Source organism: Terrapene carolina, unplaced genomic scaffold (genome assembly GCF_002925995.2).
Source record: "Terrapene carolina triunguis isolate 2854851 unplaced genomic scaffold, T_m_triunguis-2.0 Scaffold85, whole genome shotgun sequence".
Taxonomy (NCBI): Eukaryota; Metazoa; Chordata; order Testudines; family Emydidae; genus Terrapene; species Terrapene triunguis.
The window spans coordinates 20,585,503-20,611,365 of NW_020664436.1; the positions used below are offsets into that span (position 1 = coordinate 20,585,503).

Sequence of the window (25,863 nt, forward strand, 5' to 3'; positions counted from 1 at the left end):
CATCTTCATTTCTGTAGTGGAGAGCATACTGATTTCTTGTGGCTGGTCAAGTCTCTGGTACATTAGGATGAGTCAAATTACAGTTTTCTACAGTCTACCTTTTAACTTTATTGGTATCTTTTTATCACAGAGAACTTGGGTCAGCTCCCACCATTTGCACCAAGCAGCTTTAGTACGATGCTGGGCATCACTCAGGAGGGCACCACTACCAGCAACCATTCATTGATTATAGGTATTTAAATTCTTTCACTCTTCTAAGATCTCTACCTGTAATATCCTTTATTAGTCCTTCTCTTTTAAGGTCCTTCTCCTTCATTGATCAAAACCTCAGTCTTTACCAGTGTTCTGTGTCCTGCCTGCTCCTAACTGTGTTGTCACCCTTCGTTTGCAGGGCGTCACAATCTTCCGCACATATCACTAAGTCATTCAGGAACAGCGTATTCTGAGGCAGCTCCCTTTGCATATTATCACTTGTCACATCCATGACAGCCGCAAACAAAAAAGGGCTCAGTGCTGATCCATGATAAGGGCCACATTTACTGAAAATTCTCTGTTGGGTAGCCCCATTTGGCTTTGACTACAGTAGTCACTCTGTCATACATATCCTGGAGAAAATGGACATATCCTTCTGGCACACCTCTCCATCTCATATTCCACCAAACTAATTCTCTTGGTACATGAGCGAACTCCTTCTCCAAGTCCATAAAGGCTATACCAAGTAGCTATCTCCAGGAAGATTCATACAGCAAAAATATGGCATCAGTGATACTCCTTCCCGGCATAAATCCATACTGACCCTTCCAAATTTCAACTATTCCAGGCAGTTACTTTTCAGTAATCTTCTATGCTTTCATAGCATGTGCATCAGCTTAATTGGATGATAATTAGTATACAGTGTAATATCTCCTTTCTGTTTAAAAATGGGTACTACCAAGTTTTTACATCATTCATCTGACATTTTCTCTTTCTTAAGAATATCATTGAACAATCTTGTAAAATACATGACGCCCTTCCCTTCCCATCAACTTCAGCGCATTCACTGGTACTTTATCAAGCCCAGGTGCTTTCTCCTTTCTAATTTTCCTAATGCTTGTATACTCTCTTCTTCCTGTGTGCAACCTGTCATGCCCTGGTTCAGCCTAAATGTTGTGAGTTCCTCTCTTGGGTTCTCCCCATTCATCTTTTTTTTTTTTTTTTTTCCTTCTTCAAAATAATCTCTTCAGACTTTGCTGATTGCTCATTTCTAATATAAGCAAACTCGTTCACATCTTTTATCATTTTCTTCTCTTGCCTTAGCGAGTTTCCAGTTTCTTTTCTCCTTCATATCCTCCTAGTAGTCATATAGCTCATCACAGGTCAGATCTGTAGTCGTTGCAAGACTTCTTTAGGCCTCCTTTTTTCCCCTCCATATACGCCATCTTATCACTGCACAAGCCATTGGCCTGCCATCTTTTAAAGGTTACCTTTTTCTTCTCAATGGATTCTAATGATGCTGGTGTAGTCTGGTGGTATAAAGACTTCCTAAACTCTCTCTATGATGACAAATAGATTTTATAAACTCTGTGGATTTCTCAAAGGTTTGTATCAAATGCATCCTATAACTAAGGCTATGATTTTGTCACGGAAGTCATGGAATCTGTGACTTCTGAAAACCTCCCTGATTTCAGCCCGCAGGTGTCTGGTAGCTGTAGGGTCCCGCCGGTGCCCACAACGGCTGGGAGCTGCAGGGGGTAACTTCTACAGGGTTGTCAATTCAGCACTTCTCAGGGGCCCTATATTCGGTGTGTATATGTATGTGGGGGAATTCAAAACAAAATATTGTTTAGTTTTAAGGGCTATTTCTGCATGAAAAATAGTTAACATTGTTTAAAACGAAAAATGTTAGGGGTTGCTTTAAGAGGTTTGTCCTTTCTATTGTGAACGAAATAAGATAATGTAGGCTAGCATTGTTTTTACAGGCCTAGTGATTTAAGAATGTAAGTTTCTTATTTTTGTTTGCCTTTCTTTATTTTGCACACAGGAAGCTCTCTTCAGTGCTCGCTTTAGCCCACCTAGCTGTGGAGTGCAAGTTAACAGATTGTGGTACAAACCTGTAGAACAGTTCATTTTGCCAGAGGTACGTGCAGTATTTAGTTAATTTCCCATGCTGATTTTATTTGTAAGACAGGCATTTACTTTTCATCTATTTATATGTTTCAGGCTTTATTTATATCTGTTAGTGGCATGAGATGGTGAAATACCTACACTACACATTCTGGAAACTAGTATCTCTCTTTAAAGCTAATGCTCTAGAGGTTTTCATTTACTGTTCACTGCCTTAAGAAATCTCTTAAAAATGATTCAATGGTGTGGAGCTTTTATGTGAGAATTTGTCTCCAAATCTTGGTCCGTAGAGGAAACGCACTAAGATTCTGTGGGATAGTGTTTCCCATACAGCGGGTTATTTCCCTTCCTTTAGGGGTGAGTACAAAGGACTATCCAGGGGGCACAGACAGATCTCTGTTCTCTTGAGTCTCTGTTTTCATTTTGAAAACAGTAAGTCTTTATAGCTATTATGGTTGCAAAGAAAACCTTCAAAGTATGAGATGAGTGTAAACAATGCAGAAGCTTCTGCCTGAGTTTGCGAGAGCCTGAAACAGTAGCTCTGAAGTGTAAACTTTCCTATTCACTTCAATGGGTACTAATTTGGATACAGATGATGGTACTTCAAATGTGACCATTGTTAGTTATTTCACTGCTCATCAAAGCATGTGAGAAAGGAGAGGAACCATCACATAATGAATTACACTATATTAGTGTTTCTCAAAGTAAGGGGGAATGTGCATGAAATACTAGCCATAGGTGAGAGAGTGCACAGAAGTTGTGTAAATTAAAACACATATGTCTTTAACAACACATCTGCCAGGGTGCAAGGGGTGTGATTGGTTTCATTTTCCTGAAGTGGGGACTCAGCTTTCAAAAGTTTGGAAAACACTGCTGCGTGGGGTGGGGTGCGTTGGTATTGTTAACACTATTGCTGGTTGTGAGCAGCATTAACTAAGGTCTAAAGGCTGGGTCCTAGGTTTTGTGATCCCACTTGGGAATGGTGCCTGCAGCTTGAGATTGGGTTGTACTGTAGGGATATGGTTCCAAATGATGCTTTTCAGGGTTGTACTGGAAGGAAGTGGTTAAACATAGTAAAAAAGAGTATGGGAAGAAAATAGAATTAACATTATTACAGTTAGGGCTTAATCCGACAGTCCTTACTCAAGTAAAACTTCTATTGACTTAAAGTGGGAATGCTGACTGAGTGACAGCTCCCAGCTGTGAGGAGCAATTTCAATGTGAGTTCCTAATCTCTAAATATTTCAGATATAATTTTAAAATTTGGCATCTTTTAATTTAAATGTGTTCTCTTATATTGTTAAACCGGTGCTCTAATAACTATGTCTTAAATAGAAATAGATTTCTGTGACTGGTTTTAGGTTCTGGAAGAAATATAGTGAAGTGGTTTATACGGAAAATGTGGGAGAGAAAATGAATGGCTGAGTAAGTTAGGCATTCAGGGCCAATTTAGTCCTTGACATTATTCCACTGACTTCACAAGAGTTAATACAGGAATGAATTTGGACCTCAGTCCCCTGTGAGAGGAAGTAACAGTTGACTGGTTAGTTTATCTCAGTGTTTCTCCCCCGGGGGATCCCGACCCAAAAGGGAGTCACAGCAAGACTATTGTAGGGGGGTCATGAGAGTGGCAGCTGCTGGCCGAGCACCCAGCTCTGAAGATTGCGCTGCTGCTGGCGGCAGCGCTGAAGTAAGAGTGGGATGGTATGGGGGCGGAGGTTGTCAGCCTGAAATATTTTCAAAGGGGGGTCCCAGCAAAAAAAGTTTGAGAACCCCTGGCTTGTCTCCTTAAACAGTTTACTAAAGAGTAGCATTTTAGTGGTCTAGCTTGTCAAGTAAGCACATTTCTTGAAGTATTTTCTGTATGCAATTTAATGCTGCTTAAATTTCTTCAGGGGTAAGAAATTTAATTTAAAGTGATGTGCAGCAGATGCTGTATGGTTTTAATTTTTAGAAATATTTTGCCCAACTGTATAGTGGGATGGGATGGGTTTCTGCACAACTCAAATTTTATTCCTGTAAATCTTTGATTGTTTTTTTCCACTATATTAAATTCCCAGGCACTTGTAATTTTTTCCTTTTATTTTCCAGCTATAAATATTAATGCATATTCAAGCTGCGACATAAATTTGTAGAAATATAGGACTGGAAGAGACCTCAAGAAGTGATCTAGTCCATCCCCTAGTGTTGAGGCAGGACCAAGTAAACCTAGACCATCCCTGACAGGTGTTTGTCTAACCTGTTCTAAAAACCTCTGACGGGGACTCCACAACCTCCCTTGGAAGCCTATTCTAGAGCTTAACTATCCTTATAGTTAGAAAGTTTTTCCTAATATCTAATCTAAATCTATCTTGCTGCAGATTAAGCCCATTACTACTTGTCCTATCTGCAGTGAGCGTGTAGAACGATTGATCACCATCCTCTTTATAACAGCCCTTAACATATTTAAAGACTTATAAAGTCCCCTCTCAGTCATCTTTGCTCAAGACTAAACATGCCAAGGTTTGTTTTTATCCCTTCCTCATAAATCAGGTTTTTAACATCCTTTTATAATTGTTGTCACTCTCTTCTGGACTCTCTCCAATTTATCCACATCTTTGTTAGAGTGTGGCACCCAGAACTGGACACAATACTGCAGCTGAGGCCTCACCAGAGCCAAGTAGTGCAGGACAGTTACCTCCCATGTCTTACATAATACACCCTAGAATGATATTAGCCATTGTTGGCTCATATTCAATTTGTGATCCATTATAACCTGCACATCCTATTTGACAGTCCTACTGCCTAGTCAGTTCCCCATTTTGTAGCTGTGCATTTGATTTTTCCTTCCTAAATGAAATACTTTTCACTTGTCTTTATTGAAGTTAATCTTGTTGAATTCACACCAATTTGTCAAGGTCATTTTAAATTCTAATCCTGTCCTCCAAAGTGCTTGCAACCCCTCCCATCTTGGTGTTATCTGCAAATTTTATAAACTAATTCTCCACTCCTTGATCCAAGTCATTCATGAAATATTGAATAGTACTGGACCCAGGACAGACTCCTGCAAGTCCCCATTAGATACGTCCTCCCAGTTTGACAGTCTTTCACTGATACATTTTTTGCGTTCTGATTGAAAAAAGGTCTGAAGCATTGTTTAGAAAAGAGAGAAACTGCAAGTGCTTTTTATTGATATTTTTACTATTTTGTTGGCATTGTATATCTACAGGATGACATGACGTTTCTCGTTTGGATTGATGGGGTTTATGCTTTGTCACATAGTCTTTGTGATATTTAAGATGCTGAAGCATTCAAGACCACCCAGAAGAGATTTAATGCACATATATTGACATCCAGTTATCTGAGATCTGTTTGTAGTGAAGTGTTTAAGTACTACAAGATTGGTACGAGACAATACCTTTCCCTACTTCTCTACATTAAGAAATATTGGATTGTTCAAATTACTTCATCCGTCTTTTAACTAAAGTGCTGGTTTTTGTTATGGGTTTTGTTTTTTTTTGGCTCATCCTTGTAAGAGTGAGGAAAGATGGAGGGAAATATAACTTCAGAACAAGCAGTTGGCAAGCCAGATTGTCAAAGACAGAATCAGTTGTTCATTTTCCAAATGACTGTGGAAAGAGCAAGCGAGCACAAATCAGCAAATTACTAAGGAGGAGGGAGGGGTTCACAGATAAGTTTTAAAGAAGCATGTATTTTTTTTACACAGAGCTCCAGACCACTCACATGGAACTGAGACTCTGTGCCATATGCAGACTGTTACTAATGAGAAATAGAACAACAAAAGGCATGGCACTGTAACATTTGGAAAGGAGTTTAACAGGATTACAGTATGTCAGTCCACCTGTTCAGTCTTCATAGTAAGTGCCAATCCTCTCCCATTGCAGAGAGGATGGACTGTAAATAGGGAGAAAACAGATGATGTGTGCTGGTAATGTTCTCCTTTCAGCATTTTTACATATGAAATGTCCGTTAGGCAGCTTGGAATAAGAATCGCTGAAGGTTAAAGTCGCTAGTGAACTTGCTCACAAATCTCTCAAGATGTAAAGCAATAATATTTGGCACTTCTCAAACACCTTGCATTCAACGATCTCAAGCTCTAATTGATTAAGTGTCTCTCGATGACCTTTTTGAAGTGGGTATAGTAAGTATTTACATATCCCCTTTTACAGAGGAGGAAACTGAGTCACATGCAGGCTGAGTGACTTGCCCAGCGGCACATGCAGTCAAATGGCAGAGCTAGAACTAGAACCCAGATTTATTGATCTCTAAGCCAAAAATTGTTACCGTGGGAAAGGGCAGCTACTAAAATACCTTGTAAATACAGATGCTAGGTGAGTGCTGCTATCCAGGTTTCAAAGCCTAAGGTGATGAGGAATCCTGCCATTGACATGAAAAAATTCTTAGTAATGGTCCACTTGTCATATTAGAATGACAAATAATTAGAAGTAAGCAGGGTGGGGGTATTGAGCACAAAGATCAGACCAGGATGAATACTGGTTTGGTCCATGGTTTAACTATAAAATGAATTAGAAGCAACAGACGGTGGAGGATATGAGACTTTTGAAATGTGTGGCTGTGACTGAATGTCAAGCAGGCTATGGGCATAAAACTCCTATTGGTGGAGGATGTTAAAGAGCTTGAGGCAGTTGTAAGAAATCAAGCTGCACTATTTTGGATCTATCAGTAAGTGGAGACAATCCGGAGAAGAGGATAAGGAAGGAAATGAGTTAGGGAAAGGTCAAAGGAGAAGTAACTGGATCTGAGGCATACAGCAGCGGAGAGTTAGCAAACAGTTCTGAACATTAAGGATCTGTCTGCATTTGTAAATAAGTTTAAAACAAGATGAGGTGTTTCTGTGCTTGAATAGCTACCTTTATGTGCAGTGTGTCAAAATTTTTGCTTTAGAAGATGAGGAATTGATTTAAAGCTATATCACATATTGCTTTAAACAAAATCATTTACCTTGGTTTAACATTCATGAAACGAATGTTAATGTATTCAGTGTGTATTCTTTCGACGAGAACAGGAATACTTAAAAAAAACTATAGAACTTTAAACTTTTATTTTTATACTGCATCCCCTCTATCCCTTCGTAACCATCTTAGAGGCTTTCAACAGAAAATAATAGTAGTAATATCTGTACAGTATATATCTCATATATGTAGCATTCAGCAGATCAGTTTAAAGGTGGACTGAACTGCTTTTTAAAAACTAAGTTACACATTTAGCCTCTTAGTGATGTAGGATCTTAAGTTTTTTTAAAGTGTCATACAGTTTAAATAAAAAGGGGAAAAAGACAGTAATTTCCTCCTTTACAGAACTCCTCACTTAACGTTGTAGTTCTGTTCCTGAAAAATGCGACTTTAAGTGAAACGATGTTATGCGAATCCAATTTCCCCATAAGAATGAATGTAAATGGGGGGGGAGGGTGTTAGGGTTCCGGGGTTTTTTTTTTTTTTTTTGCCATACAGTACAGTACTATAGTTGGGAGGTCCCCCCGCCTTACCCCACACAGGCACAGCCCACTGGCACTGGAGACAATGAGGCAGGCAAGGAGGCTGAAGGTGCTGTAGGCTAGGAGAAGCACGTTGTGCAGCGGCAGCTTCCCCTACTCTGCAAGCACCAGGGGCAGGGGACTCAACCCTCGGCCCGTCCATGCCAGCCCTTTCCCCAAGCCCCCACCCTTAACCCACCTCTTCTCCCCCTTTACTCCGCACACCGCGTCCTTGCTCCTCCCCCTTCCCCCCGCCTCCTGCCTGCGGCAATCAGCTGGCTTGCAGCATTCAGGAGGGAGGGGGGAGGAGCGAGGACACAGCGCGCAGGCTCCCCCTCCCTCCCTCCTGAACACCACAAGCCAGCTGATTGCCGTGGGCAGGAGGTGGGGGGAGGAGGGGGACGGCGTTGATCCACGGGGTCTGCTGGAGGATGGGAGGCGCTGGGGGGGGGGCGTAGGGGAGCTGATAGGGGGGCTGCCAGCTGTGAACAAAGCAGGCAGCCAAATGACGTTCTAGCGAAGCATTGCACAACTTTAAATGGAGCATGCTCTGTAATTGAGCAGGGACGTAAGATCAAAACAATGTTAAGCGAGAGGACGTTAAGAGGGGAGTTACTGTACTTGTATACCAAGAACTGAGGCGAGGGTTCTCTGATTCTCCTGCTACAACTCATGACACCTGTCCCGAGGGAAGAAAGGAAATTAATTCCCTGTTTCCCTCTAAGTTTTGGTGATGTCAGTGATTGTTGCGGGATCAACAGAGATCCCTAATCTCAAGTCTTGGCAGATAACTAAAAGAGGCATTGATTTTCAAATTTCTTAAAATTATTCTGTTCGTAATACAGGTTTTTTATAGTTAATTTTTAAAAATCATTTCAGTTCACCTTTAAATAAAATTTTAAACAGAAGTTTAAACAAAAAGGAAAAAATTCTTTCATTGTAGACTTCTGTTAAAGTTTAATATCATTCCTGATGTAGAAAAATAAGTTATTTGACTTAAAGGCACATTGTCTGGTTCTATTTCATAGGTGCATCATTTTATTGTTAACTGATTTTATTGCAGTGAAGTCTAAGTAAAAACATTATGCTATATTATAAAACCATCATTTATGTAAAATTGATTGTTTTTTAATTAAAATTGTGATACTTCTATTTGATTCCACTCTCTAAAGTGTGTGTGTGTGTGTAAGACCCTATTTGAATTGCAGGATGATTGTCAAAAAATTGCAGCTGAGTTGCGGACAAGCCATGGAAAATTGCAGAAAAGTAATAATGGACCTTATTTTATGCGATTTTCTGCTGTTGGCCGCCCGAGGATGAGAGCGGCTGTCAAAATTGCAGTATAAGCCGGATGTTGCGGAATCCGCAATTTCCACAATATTGCAAGTAGGGCCATGTGTGTGCATGTGTGGTTTTTTGTTTATATATATATTTTTCCTGTTAATGGTGAATTGTGGTGTGCTTTCTTCACAGAGTTTTGAAGGTACTATTGTGTGGGAAAGCCAGGACTTTCAAGGCCTTGTTTCTAGGAATCTTCACAAAGTGATGGTTAATGATGGAGGAGGAGTTGTCAGAGTCTCTACGGTGCGTCATCTCTTCATACTACTTATGTTCCAATCATCAATTATTTTTGGTAAAAGTTTCTTAAGATCTCGTTCTGTCCCATTTCCCGGTGCTCCCTAGGTTTCTCTGTAAATGTCCAGTCATTTCAGGTGACATCCGTCTGGCTTCCTCTATTGGTTTAATTTTCAACTTACCCCCACCTTGGCATCCAGCCCTTTGGTGAACAAAGAAAATGGTGCCACTGACTGTATTAAAGACCTATTTTCCACTCTGCATGGAAATAAAGTTCACCCCTCCCTTTTGTGGACTTCAAAGATAATGGGTCAAATTCACTGCAGCTGAATCTGCCAGCAGTGAATTCAGCCCAGTTACTGCAATCCTAAAATAATGAATTCTCTTTCCTTGTCACCACTTTCTGCTGATTCACAAACAGCATGCTGAGCCATTATAGTTTAACCTTTTCCTCTTAATTTCAAATCTAACTTTCCAGTGTGGTGAGAGGATGGAATAGAACACAGAAATTAATGCTACAATTTCCAAAGCTGCCTCTGTTTTGGATGCCTCATGGCTGTTAATTTTAATGTCAATCCCTTAGGCATTTTTTAAAATCTCATCCTAAAATTATAATTAAAGTCTTAGTCTTTTACATATGCAGATATCTAAAGAAATGTACTGTACATAGTTATTCTTAGTTGTTGAATCAAGTTTTGTATTTAGAAGGAATTAGCCCAACTTTTGCTACTGACACATTTATCTTTTTATAATGTTTTTAATCAATCTCTGACAGACAGGGGAAGGTTCATGGCCACATGAATTCACAGACGGTGTGGAAGGAATAGCAGGAGGCTTTATTTACACTATTCAAGGTAAGTCTGCAAAAAATGTAGTAGAGCATCTCTCTATCCTACAATAGAACATTTAAACGACAGCTCTGACATGAATGATCAATCTGTGTCCAATATTAATTTGATTGACTAAGGAGTTCTACTTTTAGTTTATTCCTCTCTCATATAAGTCCTGTACTAAATAAAATTTTGTTGACATGCCGACATCTTTAGTTGCTCCTTATCACCCAGCTAAGCCAATTTTTATCTCTTTGCTGTCTTTTTATTAACGCAATAACCTTTTCCCCTTCTGTCCAAACAGATTTCCCTGTCCCTGTCCTTAATTCTTGTTGTCAAAAGACCAAGTTAAAGAAAAAAGTTCTACATTGGTTGCCTTTAAGAAGTCAACTTGTGCTAACAGTTACCACTTTTCCCCTATATTTAGAATAGAAAATAACTGCAGTTTATCTTGCAACGCTGTGGAGCAATTGTTGGCTAATGGTGATATTAAAGCTAAAGTGGGCTTGCTTTTCCCAGCAATGCTGTTGCCCTTTGCACCCATTTCAGCAGGTTGTGTGAGAGCCTCTGGGAGCCCTGTCAAACTCTGCATGGTCTCTGGGCCACCTAGCACTGAAGCTGGCATCTGAACTGGCACCACAGAGCAGCTGCTATAATGGAAAAACTGAGGTGGCTCTGTATTAACACTTTTCAAAAGTGAGGCTGGCTTGTCTGCCCTGGCATAAGGAAAAGCAGAAATTTATTTTCCTTAAGTAAAATAACTAACTAACTTAGTTTTAAAATGTGATTTTTGGGGCACACAAACCAGCTTCAGCCTATAAAAACTTTTCAGTGAATTAAAGCTTCACTACAAGATGAAAATAAGGGAATAATGGATCCAGTTCTGGGCTTTTCTCTGAGCTAGTAAGTGCCTGTCTACACTACTTTGCTATGTGTAATCAGATTGTAACATTGTTGACTCCACACAACAGTTAATACAGTGTCAGACACCAAACCACATTCAAGCGCCATTTCCGTGCTGAGTAGATTGGACTGGCAGATATGATTGAGCAGTCTAATCTCCCATACATCTGTGCAGGAGGATCTTAAAGTGCATTGAAACCATGTGTAAAACCCGCCTCCTCCTTCTCCCACCCTTACTTCTGCACTGCCTTCAGAACTGGATGGTTGGAGAGCAATGGCTGTTGGCAGGGTGCCCAGCTCTGAGGACAGCGCTGCCACCAGCAGCAGTACAGAAGTAAGGGTGGCAATACCACACCATGCCACCATTACTTCTGCGCCGCTGCCTTCAGAGCTGGGCAGCCAGAGAGTGGCGGCTGCTGACTGAGGACCCAGCTCTGCAGCAGCACAGAAGTAAAGGTGGCAATACCATACTATGCCATCCATCCTTCCTTCTGCGCTGCTGCTGGCGGCGGCTCTCCCTTCAGAGCTGGGCACCCAGCCAGCAGCTGCTGCCCTCCAGCTGCCCAGGTCTGAAGGCAGCGCTGCTGCCAGCAGCAATGCAGAAGTAAGGGGAGCAGTACTGCAACTTCCCCTACAATAACCTTGCGACCCGGTCCCCCCCATAACTCGTCTTGAGGTCAGGACCTCCGACAATTACAGCACCATGAAATTTCAGATTTAAATAGCTGAAATCATTAAATGTATTATTTTTAAAATCCTCTGACCGTGAAATTGACCAAAATGGACTGTGAATTTGGTATATGTATGACTCCTTCTCCCCCCACCCCCAACTTATTGTCTGCAACTTTTGCTTTTTATCATTGTAAACTTGTAAAATTAGTGCCTTCATTTAAAAAAAAAAAAAATTGCAACATTTCCTAAATCCAGATTTTGGCTGGATGCTTACTGATAAAATAAATATGTAAACATGCTGCTTCTAGTACAAGAAAAATATACACAGCTGTATGTAGTGTACTGCACGTGGATATTAATCGATGTGTAATTTTGGCTATGTATAATTTCTCCTCCTTCCCATTCAGAAGGTGATGCTCTTTTACAAAGCCTTCATACTCGTCCTGAGAGGTTTGTAAACCACTTAAAAAACCTTGAAGAAGAGGATGTATTATTGAAGGAAGAAAGCAACGCCTATGATGATATTGTTTTTGTAGACGTTGTTGATACCTACAGAAATGTTCCAGCCAAATTACTCAACTTCTACCGATGGTAGGTTGGAAAAAAGTTTTTTTTTATTAAGGATTTCCCTGGTTATTTCTGGTGCCAGATAGTCCTTGAGATGCTGTATTCTGAAAATTTACACAATATAACACAACGAAATTATTTACTCTTTTCATTGTTTTTGTTTTGTTTAGTTTTCACGCTATAAGGGACAAAATTGTATTACTCCATCTGGTGATTAAAAGTGAGGGCTCGGTTTTTAGGATTGATCTTTTTACTGACTCAACTCCTTCCCTTCCCCACCCCAAATATCTCTAAAAACAGATTTCTGCTCCACAAATCCAAATATGCAAGTTAGAGTTAAATCATGCCCACAACCCTACCTGGGATGTTTGCTAACAGCATGAAATCACAATCTGAAGACCAGCAGCTTAAATTTTAAATGCTGGCTGTCAGCCTGATTACAAACAGAAGGCCTGATCCAAAGCCCATGGAAGTCAACAGAAAGACTGGCACTGACTGCAGTGGGCTTTGGATCAGGACCAAAGGGTTCAACCCAGTCAAGTCCTGAGCACCCTCAATTTCCATTGCAAGGTAGATTTCAGTTTGAAGTGCTCAGTGCCTCCTGGGACCTGGGTTCTAGCACCCAAGATGGAGAGGCTCAGCACTCAGACCAGAAAGGCCTTCCAAATAGCTTTGAGCACCCTTTGTCATCACAACAATTGCGCAAGAGCTGCCTGCTACTGCCAGAGCCCTCTGTCTTGTGTGAAAATAGGGTCTAAACATTAATGACTGAAGCATCAATCCAGAACGTGAATTGAAAAAGCAATTGATAATACATGTAAACTCCTTGGAGTAAAATGTACTTTCAATTTCTTGGAGACTTTACCCATAAAAGCTGAAAAAACACAGCCTTTTATTCTAAAAATTAGGGTTTTTTTTTTTTATTTTAAATTCTGTTTGGTTTCAGTGCATTTGCACAACATACATGTATTGGAAGATATGAATCTGAGTAATTATCAAAAACAAACACCAGAGAATTTTGTTCCAGTTCTAAGCTCAGTTTACAATATATCTGGGTATTTATTACTGTTATTTGTAAACAACAATCCCCTCCCCAAAACTCACATTTGATCCCCAAAGGTATGTGCTTAACCTTGCGCACACACAAGTGAGTAATCCCATTGCACGATCAAGTCCTCAATGAGTAATACAATCAGAATTGAGTCATCGAGACTTTAAAAACAGCATTGATCATTAACTGGAGAACATTTAACTGAAAAGCTCAAGCATATTTGATAGCACCTCTTGCATATAAATAGTCTAAGAAGATCTGTTTAGATATGTGCAGCAAATCTCCTACAACTATGCATATATATTCCAAAATATATGCTTCTACATCAGAAAAGACAATGGGCTTGGTTCTCTGTTCACACTCTTGTAAATAAGGAGTAACTATTGAAGCCACTGGAATGACTAATGTTTAACTTGGGCTGATTCTTCCCTTGTTAAATAATAACTTTAAATGCTACCTGTGGTGTTTGGTTTTTTTAAAGCCACCAAAGGAATGTGCCGAATAGTGTAGAATACACAAATGAGAAACAGAAGAACACTTCTGATTGCTAAAAGGGGAAATAAAGTTGAAGTCGTCTAACTCTCTGTGGTGACTGGTTGTCCATTAGCAGAAAATCATTTCTTTTTCAGTAATAAAGGATTTAAGGAAAACAGTTTGCTCCTTAGGGGAAGTGAATATATAGGAATGTCCTTCAAAACATAGCCTATCTTTCTGGATAAACCAAGGAATAATCTCACTCTAATTCTTTGAGTTTCTCCCTACAGTCAGCTTCTCTATCTGTAAAATAATGTATGTACCTCACAGGGATGTTAAGGATTTGCCCATTTAATATTTGGAGAGTGCTTTACAGAGGGTAAGCACCAAATTATTACTAATCATTCCTTGTAAACTTTCCTAGTTGCACTGCCCTTGAACCAACTGTTCTCATACAGAAGGCTAGCTGGACCATCAGCCCTTTATACAACCCCTGGCATTAATAGCTGTGATGTAGTCCTCAGCAGGAGTTCATATCCTTTTGAGGTCAGTACTGTTTTAGACAGATTCATTGCAAGTTAAACCCATCAGCTGTAAGGGATAGCAAAAATCCTACCTCAGGTTCCTTTCATATAGAAAAAACATTTAAAAGGAAGAGGACAAATGGCTTACCTCTCCAAGGGGTCCTTTCACTGTTTATGTTGCATACAGGTTATGTTGCGGAGTTGTAATGCAGTTTAAATTTTTTTCCTAGTAAATCATCACCATTTTTCTTTTGGCAACAGGACAGTAGAATCAGCTAACTTTGATTTGTTGCTGAAGACAGATGATGACTGTTACATAAATTTGGAAGCTGTGTTCAACAGGATAATGCACGAAAAACTCGACAGGCCAAATATCTGGTGGGGCAAGTGAGTCTCAAACTCTTCTGTTTACTGGGTTTTTCATGGATCTTTTAATTTCTCCATGTCTATGGAACGTTTTACTGCTGTAAAATTCAGTTCAGCAGTCTCCTTATGGAGCCCCGCTTGTGCCCACTTCAAGTCATTAGTAAAGCTCCATAACTTCAGTCAGAGCAGGTCTGGATCCTGAGTTGCAGAAGCCAGATGATAATTGATCTAGAATGTGCCCTTACAATAGCTAGAACTCTTTCTCCCCTCTGATATTGGGCTATAACATGCGTTGGGTAGCACATAACATTTCTCTGTAGCATATAGGAAGTAGTAGGTAATAAATATTTCTGTGCAGAAATAAGGTGAAGTTAAAAACTGCAAGCATGTACCGACATACCGTTGTTTTGAATTTTACCTTTTTTTCAGGGCAGTATGACTTTTTCTGGTTGATTTTTTTGGAAATGGGTTGTGTACGAGGGGACAAAATTGGCTTTATAGTCGGGTGCCCCATGTATTCTGCAGCTTATACATGGGGAAAAAAGTCAATATTATCTATTTTACTACTGATCGTGTTACCAGAAACCTCCAGCTAATGTGCTTATCCCAAACCACCCACCACATCATTCTAGTTGCCAAGAAATCCCAACTGTCCTCTATCCACAAGCTAAAATGCCAGCTTCGCCCCACTGACAGCTGTACAAGGCAGCTATGGATTGTCAATATAAAATAATCTGTGGCACACTGAAAGTTGAATTTACTATTGTAAAAAAGAAATACAAATTTTAACAGTGAAGTTAATTAATCCTGGGAATTGTTTACCAACAGATATGGTGAATCACTTTAAAATCTTTAATCAAGATTGGATGGCTCTCTCTGATATAGTTCAACCAGGAGTTACAGACATGATGCAGCAATTACGGGGTAAAATTCTATGGTCTGTGTTGTTCTGGAAATCAGATTAGATTATCACATTCTCATATTTTAATGAAAATGGTTTAAAAATACCAGAATGTTCCAAGCTGCAACTCTAGTGTGCCAGGGAAACCAGGGGTCTAGGCTCAGCATTTACATTCATCTTGCAGTGGCCTTGCTTATAATGGAAACTCTGTCACCCCATTAAGAACTGCAGACATACAGGACCAGATTAATCTGTGGCATTACTTCCTTGGCTTCAGTGGTAGTGTCCGCAGATATCAGTGGCAGGTTGGTCAAATGAGTTTTAAGGGTGGTTGCCCTGTGCAACTGATTCTGATCTCTTCAAGTTGTAAAAGAAGAGTAACTCCTTGAAGTCAAGGGTGTAAAAAAAAGTTCAGAATTTGGCTCTTTGTTATGAATTAAGATTAAAGAAAAACAGGTGGCTTCGGAGATTTTTAATGATAATTAGCAGGCCTACCCAGGAAAGTCTATCTAACCTTCAAACTGAAAGAGTCTGTATCAGCTGCATAGGGTAGGTCCCATCCTTACCTTCATGTCCTGGTAACTGACAGGCTCAAAACCTCACCCAGACTTTTTTGCAAAATATCACATTGTATGAACTCATCTAGATTCTCGCTGCTGTCTACTCCCAACTCAAACCGACTGTTGAGAGCTTTCAGCTTCTCCCAGTTACCCCTATACTAAGGCCAGTAATTTGTGTGTGACTAAAACATCTTCCAAAAAGGCATGCAGTCTTGGATCTGAAGATTTGAAGAGATGGAGCTACCACTTTCCCTTAACTCTTGCTCCTTTTAGCTATGATTTTCCTATGATGACGCCTAAAAACTGCCAAGACCAAACTGTAGTCAGGCACACTGCTCAATAAAATGAAAAATGTGAATTGAGTGAGCTTAACAGAGTCCTCTGAAACTGAAGAAAGTATTTAAAATTGGTTACCTGAAAGATGCTATTCAGGAAGCAGCCTTGACACAGGCAAAATATTAAGAATCTTCAATTCAGATTAAACTCCACTACTTGTCTCTGTTTACACAGGTTACCTAGTCTCTCCTCTCCAGAAGTACACAGTCCACGCCATCTGGTGTTTAACAGGAGATGCTGTTAACACCTTAAATTACAATAATGTGACTTTAATTGGATGCGGAAATGTTAAACGCAATTTCAGGCTAATCCCTCGGCAGCATTTTTGTAAACTCTTTCTCACCAGTGATGCTGCTGTCTTGGGGATATCATCATGTTACAGAAGCCCTACTGGACTGGAAGGTGGGGCTGATTAAAGTTATGGCTATGCTGCAGTCGGAGGCATGATTTTTAGCATGGGCTGCTATACCCATTCTAGCAGGGCTAAAAATAGCAGTGAAGACACAGTGGTGTGGGCTCTCCAAGCATGCTAGAGTCTTACTTGCGGTGCTAGCCTGCGCTGCTGCATCTTTACTGCTATTTTTAGCCATGCTAGTTAGGTTAAAGCTCTGCCAACCTGTGCTGCAATCACACCTGCGATTGCAGCATGGACATACCCTTGATATTTCCGGTGCTTGGCACTACTTGACAGAGCCGAAATGTCCTATGAATTTTCTTGAGTAGCTCAGACATTTCATTTCATTATATAAGCAACCAAATATCTGAGTTATCGTGTTCTTAAGCATTGTGTAGGAAAATAACGGAATATGCTAACATTCAGTAAAGGCAAGATTGTAATAACCTAAAAATTTAGCAATAAATTAGAATAATTTTATTAATTCCCTATAGAGGTCTATACCCTACATATGGTACATGGCATTCAGATTTTCTCATGGTAGAATCCATTGTCTCTGATGGATATACAGCAAACAACCATAAATCATTAAATTGCAGTCCTGAATGCATGATGTTTGCCTTCTATCTTGCTTTGGCTTGATGCCATCTAAATATACTTAAGGCTTTGCTTAGCAAAATTTATTAAGAATCACTGCTTGTTGGTAACTAGCCTAAGCAGAAAAGGTCTCAACCACTTGCAGCTGAGTACTGTTGGGTGAATATCAGTGCTTATTAAACAGAGATCACTAACAGTGACTAGAGCCAGCCATTGGGTGGGCATGTAGTGTGATAGTTTCATGCTCACCTCACCTCTGCCAATCCATGTCAGTCTTCATCTTCTGCTGTTCAGTTCTAAGCATCTACCCCACTGCAACTGACATGCCAGTGTGTAATGGCTCTCTGGGCCATAAAAACTCACTTAGCTTTTGATTGACCTAAGCCATGTTAGGCCCTGTTTCTAAATAGTAACACCCTGGCACAGTGACACAATTATGGCAGCTGGCTGTGATTACATCTAGGACCTGTTCATAAAAATACTTAGTTCTTATATAGCACTTTTCAACTGTGCTTCTTAAAACATTGTTTGAAGGTGGGTAAATACTATTATTCCCATGTATAGGGAATTGTGGTATTTTAGGACTGAGCAGGGAAGAAAAGACACCGGGGCCATATTAAGCCCTTTGAGGGGTTGTATTTTAAAGGACAGACCTGTGAGAGGAAGTCATCCCAAGGTGGAAGTTTGTGGTTTGAAAAAGAATGCAGGCGGCTGACTGGCTAGGGCTTGGGACCAGAGCCTAGAAGTGTGATTCAATCCAGGTTTCCCTTTCAACTGGGCCCAGGGGATGATGGGGTTAGTAGGCCTTCACCCTCAGTATGCTGGGAGGGGGGAACAGGAACAGTCTCCCTCACAATAGGAGGGAGCTTGGAGCCTCTGACAGTATGTCGCACAGCAGCTTGGAGCAAGCCTCCCAGCCTGGATAGATGGGTTCAAGCTAGCATACCAGATATAGCTGTGTGGGTGTTGCAGCTTGGGTGAGTAGCCTGGCTCCCCTGGAGCTACACCATCCACACTGCTATTTAGCATGCTAGCTTGAGCCCTGTTTAGCCCTTAGGGTATGTCTATGCAGCAATTCAACACCTGCAGCTGACTTGGGCTTGCGGGCTGTAAGACTGCAATGTAGATGTTCGGGCTTGGGTTAGAGCTTGAGCTCTGGGACCCATGAGGGGGGAGGGTTCTTGAGCCTGAACATCTTCATAGCAATTTTGCAGCCCAAGCCTGAGTCAGCTGACACAGGCCAGCTGTGGGTGTTGAATTGCTGTGTAGACATACCCTTAGAGACCAAGAAAGCTCTCCTCTTCCCCTTTAACAGATCTTTGAGGGAAGGGCTGAAGACAGAATCAGGAACAAGGAAGTGAACGTGGGGAAGGGGTGATTTTACTATTTTTAAACTTAGACTTCAGTTTGTATGTTTGTTAGGATTTTACCAGCAGCCTGCTGGGGAGAGTCGGGCCTGTCTGGAGAAAGGAAACCTTGGTGGATAAAACCTGTTGCTTGTTTTGCTAAAAGTACTAAATGGGTGTGGCCTGCAGTGAATGTCTGCCTGGTAAGCACCATTTTGCAGCTGGGGAAACTGAGGCATGGAGCAGTTACATGACTTGTCAAAGGTCAAACAGCAAATCAGTGATGCATTTGAAATTAGAAACCCAGGTCTGGTGCCCTGACAGCTTGAGTTGAATACTGTGGTGGCTCACATGAAGAAAGGTGATTTCTATTCTTACCAGGATCCCAAATTATTATTTTGATTTCTGCAAAATTAGCCATATTTGAAGGATAACAAATATCCCTTTTGCTGCCTGACTCTTTCCCCTTGATTCCTATTTTTAGGAGGACATTGGTTTGGTATTAGTGGACCAATATGTTTATCATCACTGTAACTGCATGCACCTGTTGTATTTGTCATAAGTAAAACAAAAAAGAGTATGGGGTAGGGATTTTGACAGGTAGGGCACCATGGTGTTGGTTTAACACATCTCTTGTTAGTGAATTTGTGCTTCATTAACCGAAGCTGGTAGCAGTGCAGATGGACACTAGAGCTAAGTATGCTAGCATTGCTTTTTTCTGTTAGTGTGTTTACAAATTTTCTTAGAGGAAATAAACAGGGCATAATTGCCTCTTTGAAATTAAATGTTTCAATGATACTCTTAACATGGTAAGCTTAATGGTGAAATAGGACTATCTGAATCATAACTCAACGAAAAGTTTTCTACACTTTTTCTTAGAATTTATTACTTAGTTTGCTTCAGTTGTATTGACTAAACTGCATGGATTCTTGGAGCTTTTTATAAATATCTTCTTCAAAAGCAGTTTGCATGATTATTTTGATCTTAAGTTTCAGACTAAATTGGGCAGTTGATCGGACAGGGAAGTGGCAAGAACTGGAGTATCCCAGTCCAGCATACCCCGCCTTTGCCTGTGGGTCTGGTTATGTTATCTCCAAAGACATTGTTCAATGGTTGGCAAGCAACTCTGACAGACTCAAGACATACCAGGTACTTAAGCCCCATGCTAAAAAACCCACAAAACCTTAAGGTCTCCCACTCCCCCTTCCCTTCTCTCACACCACACCTTTGATTCTGGAATTAGACTTGTTAGCTCTGGCTAACTTGTAGATTTTTATGTTGAGAGAGATTTGAGATTAGGAGCTCCAGAGTTCTAACCCCACTCTTGCATTGGCTCCCTCTGTTGCCTTGGAAGTCACTGTGACCATATTTGCCTTAGTTTCCTAACCTGTAAAATCCACCATTTTAATACACAGCTTCCTCAGCAATGTTGGGAGGAATGGGTGATATTTTTAAAAGATGCTCAGAAGAAACTACATTTAAGAAATAATACTAACATTTTACTTGTTCAGTCAGTGGACAAGAGACTTTGGTTCAGAATTTCACACTTGGTGCATTTCCAAGTAATTATTTCCCGAGGCTAATGTTTGTTTTTAAAATGCATCTACAGGGTGAAGATGTGAGTATGGGCATTTGGATGGCAGCTATAGGGCCTAAGCGATATCAGGTGAGCAAGTCTGCAGAAATTCTGTTTTTCATGGTATAGTAGCATGGCTCTTAATCCAAGTTGAGCAGCCCCTGGAAAATACAATTTTCCTCATCATGGAAGGCATTCCTGCAGTAGCTATTTTAATGCATGAACAAGTGTCTCAAATTTTTTTTTTAATCCACACGAGCAGTTCATTTCCATCAGACCTTCTCCCATCTAATTAAAAAATAATTATTTCTTGGTGCATATAGAATAAAATCTTAAATTATTACTGGGTGACTTTCTTTTCATTAAATAGCTACATCTCAAATTGTGCTATTAGTTATCATACTAACCTCAGGCAGACGGGTGTTATGAATACATGTTTGGGACACTTGTCTTTCCAGTTTCCAACACCTATTAACAATAGTTTGTCAAGAGTTTCTACTCAGTGTCAGGTTAACCAAGGGGTCGGCAACCTTTCAGAAGTGGTGTGCTGAGTCTTCATTTATTCACTCTAATTTAAGGTTTCTTTCTATAAGTCTATAATATATAACTAAACTATTGTTGCATGTAAAGTAAATAAGGTTTTTAAAATGTTTAAGAAGCTTCATTTAAAATTAAATTAAAATGCAGGCAGTGTGAGTGCCACTGAAAATCGGCTCGCGTATCGCCTTCGGCACACGTGCCATAATTTGACCAATCAAGCTTCAGTGGTAACATGTAATAATATATGAATCGCCTGGCCAGATCAGACCAGTAGTATAGACTTCAGAGGAAAATGTAAGTGTACCCATTATGAAATTATTTGATCCACAGGAAAATTTCTAGCACCCATCAGTCAGGGGCTGGCTTATGCCCTGATGCATCTGTAAGATGTCTGCCAATTCATCTGAGGGTTTTAATCATATACACACTGCCTCTGTCTACATTCTGTTAATTACTAACATATTATTAGCATGTGTGTGATTTAGTGCATGTAAAATACTGTCCCTTTCCAAAAAAAGCCAACTGCAATCATTGTCTTTAAACAGGACAGCCTCTGGTTGTGTGAGAAGACATGTGAAACTGGAATGCTGTCTTCCCCTCAGTATTCCCCACAGGAACTAACGGAGCTCTGGAGAGTGAAGGAATTATGTGGAGATCCTTGTAGATGTGAGGAAAGATGATAAAGACTTGTGACGATACCACCTTAGTAGTCCTGATTGTGTGTTTAATAGTGGAAATTTCACCTATAATGTAATTAATATTTGCCCATCCATTTTGATAAAAATGGACTGATGCTGTCCAGAGTAGCATTTTTCTATAGGCGAGGTGTTTGGTTTTGTCAATTTCCTTTTTTATAAAGTCAAAGGACTATTGGTAATTAATGCACATATGAATTCCAACTAGCCTGTTTGAAATGTGTATTAGGATGATAATAGTGCAGAACCACTGCTATACATGAGTCAGCAGGTGCAAGGTTCCATGCCAGCACATCCATTTACAGGATTAATGTAATCCACAACCGCAAAGTGTGCAAGGGGGGGGGGGGGGGGGGGATAGTTAAATTTTAGGATTTATATTGAGTTTGTGTATACTTTGTAGTGACTTGGATGAGATTATGATGCAAGATATCAAACTTTGCTTATACCAAATCTTGAACTACAGCAAATAATATAACCAGATTCAAAGGAATTTGCATTTTTCTGATAACTAGAAAAAAAGTTTGAGCAACATATGGAGAATATCCATTAAACTGCATAACTTGTCAGCATATTGCAGAGCTATTTTGAATAAATCCTCCAATTCAGCAGCTTAATCTTAACTGTGATCTTTTTCCCTATAGATGTGTAAATAGGATACAGCAACAAGGAGATAAGAATACTGATCTAAACTTTCCACACACCTATCTAGGTACCTCTCTATATAAAGCTCTGTTCTTTTCTCAAAGGCTTCCTTAGAAGTATTCCTTAAATTATTTCCTCTCTCCCTTAAAGCAGCGTTTAAGTGCCCTTTTCTAGTGCAACAGCAGTTGTCCGTGTGGCTTTATGCTTGCAGGTATTACAAATGAAAATATCACATGAGATTTTAGATTACATGTTCTGAGTAAAATAAATGTGTGGGTCTGTTTAAAACTGATTCTTCTATAGAAATTCTCACCAGTGCAGCATAAGACTTGAAGAAACCTGCATGCTAATATTCCATTTAATCTCTAACAAACTCACAGGTACTAATTTATTGAAAATATACATGCAGGAGTTACAAGCATCGTTTCAAATAGCCCTCTGTCCCGGTTTATAAAATCCACGTTAAATACGTACAGGAAGAGTGGTAGAAATTGTAGATGCTCTCCTGGGGCAGGCTTGGGCTGAACAGCACTGTGCATCTTCAGAAGATACCAGTTTAAAAAAAAAAAAAAGTTACCACCGTACTAACATAGTGTCTCCATTTTCTATAGAGTAAAACTGCAAGGGCTTTAGGTCATTTTCTAGTTCAATTTCTTTGCCTTCCATCTAGAAGAAGAAAAAATAATAATTCAGGCTCATTTAAAATGCACACTCTTAGGTAAGTCTTTCGGTAGTTTTTTCCCTTGGCCATCTTTCAAGTCCAAAGGAGTTGGAGAAGGCCTAAAAATAGCAAAGACTGCTGGCCTTTAAGTGAAATCTATTTCATTCTATAATATTTTAGAATGCAGTGTTGACCTTTTAAATACAACTTACGTTGTTACTTACTTTAGAACTTTCGTAGGACAATTTCAGTTCTGAACCAGGAATTTTAAGTAGACGATACAGCAAGCCTTTGACCTTCTGAATAGTCATAGAATCTGTCAAGAAAAATCAAGTAGTTAACCAGGCAACCTGATTATGTACTTACATCCTAGCAGCTTAAGTTCTACCAGATCATACTGTCAATCAAATATGGTTTTTATGTCTGAATCAATTCTAACTTCATTATCTTTGGTAAGTAACATGGTACTACCTAAAAATATTTTCATCCAACATACTTTCATGATTTATTTTTCCTTTCAGGTGTAAGTGACCTTCATGACCTATAGTACAGTTTTCATACATACCACTCAGATTTTGGTGTGATAATGCTTTAGGAGCAGGAGTCTCAACTTTTGAAGCACAAAGAAATGAATGTCATTGTGGAACACTTAATGTATGTTTCAGGATTTAATTACATTAATTAGTTCCAAACAAACTGCTAGTAGCCTTATGGATTGGTTCATCAACAAAGTGACAAGATGATACTCAAAGTTCCATAATGAAAATAAGTTTAGTTTGTACAAGAGAGGTTTCCCATTATGTGTGTCTGGTACAGAGATATTGATTTTTTTTTTTCTTCATTTCTTTGAAGCTTTATCTGAAAGCACAGCAATAGTGAGTTATTTCTGTAATATCACACAATGTACTTAGAAAACTATTTTTCTATCAAACATTTTTGTAAAAGCTGTATCTGATTTTATGCAACTTGTGATAATAAATGTTATTTTTATTTTAGAATAAAAACTGAATAAGTCTTTCCTCATAGAACAAATTCAGACATATCTGCTGAAAGAGACATTTAAGATGTATATAAATATTTAACAGCAGTTCTTCCCTTGATGTTTACCTAGGTCAGTAGAACTCAGAACTTCAAACTGTTAAAGCCTTCAGTGGAGCGTCAGAGGCAAGAGCACATTCTAGTTTAGACATAACTGAACATATTACTGTAAGTAGACCTTTTCCTCAGCATGACTATTATAATGAAAGGAGATTCTGCAGAAACTGACATATAATAGTCAAGGAAGACTAAGGCAGGAATTTAATCTAAACAAGCAAGGAACACAGAGTTGATGTCCAAGTCAGAATTGGGTTTCTTGGAATCTAAGCTATAAATTTAGCATAATTTGGAGCGTGTGGCCTATAGGGATTTACAACACTGTGCTCAGAGAGCCCCAAAATAGCATGGAAACTAATTTGGGCTACAATGCTATCACTACACAAAGCATAAGATTCAATTTTTGTTTCACTTCTGGGAGACTATATATAAATACCTTTCCATCAATCACATTTACTTACACCACAACTCTTCCTTCAGCACCTGTGTTTGACTCCAGTACTTACAAACAGGTCTGAGGGCAACCAAATATTAGTTGTACTTCCACAAGTACTAACCTTAAATTTTTAAATAATCTCCTACTTTTTATCAAAGGCAGAGAGGTTGGTAATCATGCAGGTTTCCCCTGTCAGCGTTTCTAGCCTGACAGCAAATTGGCATACAGACTGAATCATGCTCATACCATCAGTGCCAACTTAAGTCTTGTGATGTAGAAGCATCCACTAGGAAGGGGAAGGACTAGAGCTTGATTTCCAGACATTACTGAACAGCCGTCATATGGTAATGACTTTTAACCAGTAACCTTGAGGTGAAAGGTTCCATTATCCTGCTAGCAACTGTAAACAGAACAAGTTGGTCTTTCCCCCCTCTCAGCAGCATTCTGAAGCAGCTGCCTCCAGATTTCTTCAGGAAAGGGAGCATTTAAAAAAAAAAAAAAAAAAACCACAAAGGAACTGTTGTGGCATTGAAATGAACAATTAACATTCCTGTTCTTTTACCTGGTAGTTTCTTCTCTATAGGTTTCTGATCAGGTTTGTCCGGACATTTAATTGTCAAAGCTTTAAAATAAAATGAGACAAAAAGTCAGTCATAATGAGAAGTGTAACTGAAGTTTGAGCACAATTCCATTATATGAACTTTAGATCCACTGGTACCAGGCATTAATTTGTTTCTTTAAGTGTGAATACAATTTGCATAAATCCTTAGGGCACTTAGTAAGTTGGAATTCCCTGCATGCTAAGTGAGCTGCAAAGACAAATAGTGAATGTGCCAGTTAGGATGGATTAAAAAAAAAAATCAAATGTTCTAAAGTCATTCCGCTCCCCCCTGAGAAGGACATGATATGACTTTGACATGATTTTTTTTATCATTTGGGAATGCACATCCCAGAAAGCTAAAACTCAGGCTGCCACTCTCCCAAGCCCCCAATAAAAAGGGAGGATGTTGAATATTAGGCAGCATTAAAAAAAACAAAAACAAAAAATCTATATAAATGCCCAATCAATCACATTTAACAACCTTAGTATGTGGAAGTCCTAACCTGCAAATTTGGTTTCTACTGGCATGGATCTACTGCTTTGGACAGAAGTCCTAAATCATGGGTACTTCTGTTCAAGTCAGCAGAATGAAGGCTTTTGTTTCCCCTTAAACTGGCTGAATTGAACTCATGGCTGGAATCTGGAGCCTGCCTCCTCACCCCAAAAATTAAAAGAGTAATGCTCTGGTTGGAAAGGCCAAGGATAATTACACTCATCTGTAAGGCTGAGTCTCTGAAGGTATTAATCTGACTGGATTCTGACTCTTGGGTCTTAGCTCCGTAGCCCAAGGCAGGCTGTAACTACTAGCTCTCACAGATCTTGGATCATAGTGTTTCTGGCATGCAGATGGGGGATAAAGGGACATGAAGGATCAAAGTAGCCCAGTCTAGCCTACCAATCCTTATAGCATATCATGGCTGT

General features: G+C 39.7%; 2 protein-coding genes across 6 annotated transcripts in view; one reads left to right on the forward strand and one right to left on the reverse strand.

The window, feature by feature from the left end:
• B3GALNT2 (beta-1,3-N-acetylgalactosaminyltransferase 2) overlaps positions 1 to 21,640 on the forward strand; it is a 36,013-nt gene extending 14,373 nt beyond the window's left edge. Inside the window, exons 5-12 of one of the 3 annotated variants that reach the window (XM_024198462.3) lie at positions 2,021 to 2,116; positions 9,071 to 9,181; positions 9,948 to 10,026; positions 11,985 to 12,168; positions 14,455 to 14,580; positions 19,683 to 19,842; positions 20,303 to 20,359; positions 21,355 to 21,640. In XM_024198462.3, the coding sequence (XP_024054230.2) occupies positions 2,021 to 2,116; positions 9,071 to 9,181; positions 9,948 to 10,026; positions 11,985 to 12,168; positions 14,455 to 14,580; positions 19,683 to 19,842; positions 20,303 to 20,359; positions 21,355 to 21,489 (948 nt within the window). In that variant the 3' untranslated portion in view covers positions 21,490 to 21,640. Of the gene's footprint in view, positions 1 to 2,020; positions 2,117 to 9,070; positions 9,182 to 9,947; positions 10,027 to 11,984; positions 12,169 to 14,454; positions 14,581 to 15,387; positions 15,484 to 19,682; positions 19,843 to 20,302; positions 20,360 to 21,354 lie in introns of those variants that run through there. The other 2 variants (XM_024198463.3, XR_002908030.3) reach the window with 2 other exon arrangements.
• Positions 21,641 to 22,501: 861 nt separating this feature from the next.
• TBCE (tubulin folding cofactor E) overlaps positions 22,502 to 25,863 on the reverse strand; it is a 73,277-nt gene continuing 69,915 nt past the window's right edge. For 2 of the 3 annotated variants that reach the window (XM_026649671.2, XM_026649670.1), the window contains exons 15-17: positions 24,904 to 24,963; positions 23,035 to 23,126; positions 22,502 to 22,815 (exon numbers count right to left, since the gene is read on the reverse strand). In XM_026649671.2, coding sequence (XP_026505456.1) covers positions 22,723 to 22,815; positions 23,035 to 23,126; positions 24,904 to 24,963 — 245 coding nt within the window. In that variant the 3' untranslated portion in view covers positions 22,502 to 22,722. Of the gene's footprint in view, positions 23,127 to 24,903; positions 24,964 to 25,863 lie in introns of all 3 variants that reach the window. The other variant, XM_029911078.1, reaches the window with a different exon arrangement.